General features: G+C 41.1%; 1 protein-coding gene across 1 annotated transcript; it reads left to right on the forward strand.

Moving 5' to 3' along the window:
- Positions 1-312: 312 nt before the first annotated feature.
- Positions 313-5,021, forward strand: ric3a (RIC3 acetylcholine receptor chaperone a). Its single transcript, XM_053426452.1, has 6 exons — positions 313-430; positions 2,257-2,474; positions 2,749-2,821; positions 3,500-3,596; positions 3,929-4,080; positions 4,225-5,021. The coding sequence occupies exons 1-6, from the start codon at positions 313-315 to the stop codon at positions 5,019-5,021; spliced, it is 1,455 nt and encodes a 484-aa protein (XP_053282427.1).
- Positions 5,022-6,742: the final 1,721 nt, after the last annotated feature.

The following is a 6,742-nucleotide window of genomic DNA, read 5'->3' on the forward strand; positions in this document are numbered from 1 at the left end:
GGATTTAATTTGTGTTTTGAACTAAATTGAATGATGATGTTCAACCTTTTCTGAATTGCATTTGTAAAAAATATGCATCAGGGAGTCTGATTGTTCTGTAAAAATAAACCCCAATCCACTCACGTTTAGAGAATAATGATGCTGTATGTGGCTGTTGGTCGCCTCGCTGGGGATTTGTAGTTAATATTTCAAACAGCACTTGAACGCAGCAGCTCTAATCTGGTCTAATCTGGGCAGGAACGTCACCAGATGAGAGATGACATCTGTGGACACTAGCTTTACCGTTCAAGTGAAATCACTCTCTGAGACAACATGTCTATAACAACTTGCCAGAAGGTTACTCTCATATCATGCTCCGTTCTCTGTGTTTCTCTTTTCCTGCCCAGAATGCTTTTACCCAGAGGGAGGAAGGAGATGGAGCAGCCGGAGGGTAAGGCGGCTTATCAGATCACCATCCATCTCAGCCATCTCCATCCTGCTCCATCTCGTTTTTTTGGTTCCTGATGTTGTTGTTGATGTCTCCAGCTGTTACTCTCTGCGCCGTGCGTTAGGCCCAGGCCCCGTCATTATGCACACATGTTCATCATGATGTTACACAATGGATAAGGGGAATACAGAAATAAAGTTTTGTATTTTCTTAACATTTATACATGCACATGTTCAAATATCTTGGGGCCTATTTATTCATATTTTTAATAGATATCCACACTACATACTGGTTCTCTATGGATTTAACACTTGAAAATGAATATTACTGTAGAGTTGTGGGTCATTGTTATGTTTAAAAAAAAATCCACTATGGACTGACACTGACGAAGCTGCTTTTTTCATTGATAAATCTAAAGAAAAGATAGTAGACATTGAAAATTCATTAGTTTGTACTCATCATATAGAGAAAGTATAGATAGAAAAAGGCTGAATGCAAATAATCAACAAATTATTTGCATGCAGCAAATAAATGTATCAGATTACAAAGGAAGTAGAAAAAAGTGCAACACATTTCTTGTACAGACATTGACATTAATCCGTTCAGTTTCCTCTTGTTGTTTTTGTCTGCGATAAAGAAAACAAACAAATAAAACAAACAGCTGATCAAACATTAGCCACCACAGATGTTCAGCCATGTTTGTTGTGATTCGTAAGAAGCTTTGAACTCACCTCTCTCTCCACAGGTGAGCTGTCTCTGCTTCCTTGTCCACTTGTCATTGTTGGATCAAAGTTTTCTGAATGACATTGTTTTCTTCATTCAGTGAGTTAAACAGCGCAGGCAGGTTCGTGCAGGGAGTTAATTCACGTTGTAGGAAACAATTCAAAAATAATGTGCCCTTAGCCGAGTATTGACTCGTTTCATTAAAGTTGATGTCATTCGATGGATCAATGTTTTCTAAACGCTGTTAACGTCTGTTTGTTTGATTTATCTAGTTTATCTTAAATTAAACAGCTGCAGCCTAACGTGCCTCGCAACCACAAACTTTTATTTTGAAGGAGAGCTGTCTGTTTCCGTCCAAGGATTTCCTTAAATTTTCACTTTAAAGGACCAAGTTGAGTCTGAATTAAATTGCGAATCTTCAAGAGCGTTTAGACAACAACACAACTACCGACATTCATTTAAATATATGCAGGAAAGTAAGTGACATTAGGCAATGAGCAGCTAAAGTGAACAATTTAATATTTAACATGAAGAACTGCAGCGGTGCATGGTTCATCATTGTGATTTAAGCATTATACATCCTACTTATATTCAAGTACAAAGTATCATCAGCTAAATGTACCTAAAGTATCCAAAGTAAGAGTACAAGTTGCTGTAAAAGGACCCTTTACTGACATATTATTATAAAGTACAAGTGAATATATGTGTGTAAATCTAAGTTGTACTTTCCACCACTGACTACCATGTTTTAAAAAGTGCAATGCAGAAAATGTATAAATATGTAGACTTTCAGAAACAGTTATTGTTATTGTTCAAGAATTCATAATTTAATCAGATCTCACCTTCCTTTTGCCATTTTTGTCTGTGATAGAAACAAAACAAACAAATTTCCCATATTGATTTTGGGAAACTGGCAGGACAAACTATTCAATTCCTTAACAATCAAGGATATAGGTTCTTACTCTATATACTCTCACTATTTGCATATTGGATTTCTAAAAAGAGAAACCACTGATTGATTAATAAGTCAATGTGAAACATTATTAGACTTTTTGCTTGACCTATTGATCGTGATTGATTGACTGGTTGATTTTTGTCTCTTCCAGTTGGGCCTGGATTTTACCCTCCTCTGATGCATCGGCTGTCTCTGCCAGACGACCCGGAGCTGTGGGGGGGCGACCCCTCATACTCCATGACGGACATTGCAGAGGCCATGTCCAAAGTAAAGGTCATCGGTCGAGGCAAAAAATACAACCTGATGGCTCAAGTGATTCCAATATACGGCTTTGGGATCCTTCTCTACATCATCAATATAATCTACAAGGTGATGACTATGAGGGAACTGCTTGGTGGGAGTGTAAATATAAAATAATATATTGAAATTTGTTTAGAGCCCTACGTGGTTATCATACACCTTTACACAAACTAAAAGAGGCATCATCCTGTACTCTGTGATGTCATGTAGAGAGAAATACCAGCATTATCTCTGTGACAGCTGCAACTTGTTTCTGTGATTCGGAGCAGCTTTGTGTACAGGATGGATTTTTTTCAATCACCAATGATTGTTAGTATAATCTTAATCATTGTCATGTTTGCAGCTGACTTGTAAGAATAAGACGAAGGAATCAGGAAACTACACAGTTACAGAGACACACGTGGAGAAACAAATGAGTAAGTACCATGAGCAAGTTTACGTGAATGGTCGCAGTGCTTACGTGCAGTTCTTTCTCTATCATCCATCACTCACACAGTCACTACATCAGGGGAAACTTAGGGTTCAGTATCTTGCTTAAAGACACTTCGACATGACAGGGTTCGAACCATAGACCTCCTGGTTTCGACTACCTGTGCCATAGCCACCAATTTATCTGTACATATGAAGAGCAAAAATCATTTAACCCGTTAATGGGAAATATGTCATCGTTATGATTATTTTCCTGAACAAATAATTGTAGTGATATCAGTTCTAGTGTTTAGCACTGTCACTCTTACAGAGAGAAGGATCCCAGCTCGACTCCCATCTTGGTCAGAAGCTTCGTGTGGAGTTTGAATGTTCCCCCTGTGTCCACATGGGGTTTTGTCCAGATGCAGGTTGGGGTTAGGTTGAATGTGTTGACCCTGTGATATGATGGGAGTAGCCTCTCGCCCAATTTAGCTCGGATTAGCTCCAGCTTCCCCCACGACCCTCAGAGGCCAAAGGAAGAATTAAACAAAATCAGTATGTGAGGCTTTTGCCAACACCCCTTAACCCATATTAACTTCCACACCTCCATTTCATTTCCAAATATACTAATTTTCACATTATATTTTGAAATTATGAAACATTATTTTCGCGTGTAGATCTTGAAGCGACAAATTACGAGCTGGCCCATCTTCAGGAGAAGCTGCTGCACGCCGAGAGGATGATGGAGAGGATTGTCTCCCGAAAGAGCTCGGCTTCTGGGAGGTAAAGGATTTATTTTCTTCCCTTCTATAGACAAGACTTCTCTTTGCCCATAGGTCACGAGAACCAGAGAAACCGCTTCACATGGGGCTTAATGAGTGCAGACCTGGCTTGGAAATGAAAGAGCTACAAATGAAAGAAATGCCCACTGACATATTTTCACTGAACAGATGCTGCTGCTTTAATTTTTTTTTTTTAATCCTTTGGTCTTATTATAGCATTCTTTTTAAATGAAGTGAACTGATGTAGGCTATGAGTAAATGGACAAAGTATGAATTTTATCTTACATAAGATCAACTTCGTGACCTAACTTCCGTACCTCTGCTCCCCTCTAGTGGCAGAAGGAGGAAGAGTAAAACTACAACATCAAAGAAGGAGGAGAAATTACTCAGGCAACTTCGACAGATCTCCCTTCGGATGCAAGACCTGGAGGGAGCCACCCCGGAGATGGAGGCGGAGGAGGTCCCCTACAGTGCAGACTGGGAAGGTGCACGCCTAAATCTGAATCCTCAAGCTCCTTACATAATGTTTCCAATCTAGATCAGATCCTGGCCTCAGAGCAATCAAACACATTTTAGTTGAGAATTCATACTGCATTTCAATTGATGTCTGTATTTGTGCACCGATGCAGGCTACCCAGACGAGACCTACCCAGAATACGATGTCAATCCCAGTCTCAGACGGGGATTTGACACCGTGACAGTGGAGGTGCCCCACAACCAGCCCACTGCCGAGGCCCTAGCTGAGAGGATGGAGCAGGAGGAGGAAGAGTTGATGGCAAGGAAGCTGTCCATAGTGCATGAGGAGGAAGAAGAGCAAGAGGAAGTGGAGGGAGAGGAAGAGGAGGAGGAGGAGGAAGAGGAGGAGGAAGAGGAGAATGAAGATGAAGAAGAGGAGGAAGCAGTGGAGGACGTAGAGGTGGTGGAAGAAGTGGAGGATGAAGAGGAAGAGGAGGAGGAGGAGGAGGAGGAGAAAAGGCAGCTGCTCAGTCCTCATTTATCGAGGCCTGCTGCAGAGAAGAAGCAGGAGAGACTCGGTTTGGAGTTGAGCAAAGAGCTGCAGTGTCAGAATGGAGGGAAGAAGCAAATAAGCTTCAGCGACCAACAGGATGTGTTCCGCTACCCTAAAGAGGGAGAGGAGGAAGAAGAGGAAGAGGAGGAAGAGGAGGACGAGGAGGAAGAGGACGAGGAAGAGGTGGATGAGGAGGACGAGGGGACAGAGGTAGAAGAGGAGGCCGATGAAGATGATCCAGTGATGGAGGCAGAGAGTCTGCTGTTCAGCTGTGAAGGTTGCCCGAACCCGGAGGAAGAAGCAGAGGAGGATAAAGAGGAGTATTTGTTAACGTCCGAGGATGATGAAGGTCAAACACAGGCTGACGTGCCCAAAGAAGTGAGCGGGCTGAGGATGAGGAACAGGAGAGAGACGTAGAGGACACGACCTTCACCTAAAGCTGGATTTGAAACATCAGGGTTCCTCATATTGTTCCGTGTTTCTTATCCTTTGTGTGTAAACGCAGAACGCAAGCTCAAGAACAATCTGATCTCGCAGCATTTATATAAAGGTTATTAAGATTTCAACATGTTATTTATTATAATTTACATTCTGTTATGATTCCAGTATGGTTTTAATAAAGTATCCACATCTCAGGGCAAAGCAGCAGTTCGACTTGTTTCATAAAAAGATGTATTTTATTTATTTATTTTGTTAACATGACAGCAGAAATGGGAAACGAAGAGAGAGTATGGAAGACTGGCTGTGTATCAGTTTCACCAGATAAAGCACAGAGGAATAGAGAATACAACAATACAAGTTGCAGACGGCTCCTTATACGTCCCTTTCCTTCGAAAATAGATTTTGAACATTGTTACTCTAAAGTCAAGAACAGATGCTTTTCCTGTTTGTCAAACCCAGCACCCGCTACAGAGGAGTTTTGACTTATTTGACCGATGGGACCTCTTGTCCAGCCAATGGTAGTTTGTGCAAAACAACCAGATCATATTGCAAGACAATATGGCCATTTATAATTTTAAGTTAGGGTGACAGCTGGCAGGAAACTGGAGCACCTGGCGGCCACAGAGACGCGGGTCAGGTTGACTGGCGACTCTAAATTGAATGTGGGCGTGAGTAGTTGTTTGTCTCAACATGTGAGACAACCTGAGAACCAGGATCAGCTGGGATTGGCTCTGACCCCCCCTGCAGCCCTCGAAGGAAAACCATATATAGCTTATATATAGTTAGGAGAGCTTTCATTCAACATGAACTATGTTTTCTAAAATGCGGATTAATATGTTTCAAATAAAATGTCCCCTCTTCTACTTCGGACCTCATTAACCCTATGGCCAGAGGCCTCTCTCTGATTGGACGAACATGAACAGCAGAAAACAGATAAAATTAAATTGAGGCTTAAGTGTCCCGATCGCCCCTTTGTGGCTGGCTGTCGTATAGGTGTCTTGTCTCGGAAAGAACAGAACACATGTTTTGACTTACTCAAGTTTAATTTTTTTTACCATGATCAAATAACTGTGTCTATACCACCACAGTAAATTGTACACCGTTCACTGTACATTACAACGAAAGCACTAAAAACAGAAAATGAGCGAACATTTGGCTCCTGGACACGTGTATGAAAAGCAGACTTTACAGCAAGAGTATTAACGATTTTAAAATAGAAATTTAAAATAGTTAGAACACAGCTGAGTACAAGAATAGCACATTTGATAAAGATTTCCTCATAAACCACAGTAACAAGAGCGGTATCAGAGATTGTTCTTTGCCTTCATCATCTTCTTTTTTTCCCCCCCTAACGGTCATAGAATACAAAATACCATCATATATTTGAGAAAGTATACTGCCCCTGTGAGGAGCAAACAGGAATAATATGTGTAAAAAGTAAAAATGTGAACAGCGATAAACGTGAGAGACGTAAGAACTTACTGCCAGGAATGTACCATGCTCCACTACAGGGGAGCAAATAAAGCAACTAACAACTGAGATGTATGTGTGTGTGCTCAATGAAAATGATTTATCACTTCTTAAATCTGTGCTGAGGGCGGAAAATAGAATTTAAATATTTACGGTCAATCACAAATGTGACGTGCACTTAGGATCATCATCTTCTGGAGGGTTTTTCAACCCCTCGATATTGAATC

This window comes from Pleuronectes platessa, chromosome 1 (assembly GCF_947347685.1).
Source record: "Pleuronectes platessa chromosome 1, fPlePla1.1, whole genome shotgun sequence".
NCBI classification, from domain to species: Eukaryota; Metazoa; Chordata; class Actinopteri; order Pleuronectiformes; family Pleuronectidae; genus Pleuronectes; species Pleuronectes platessa.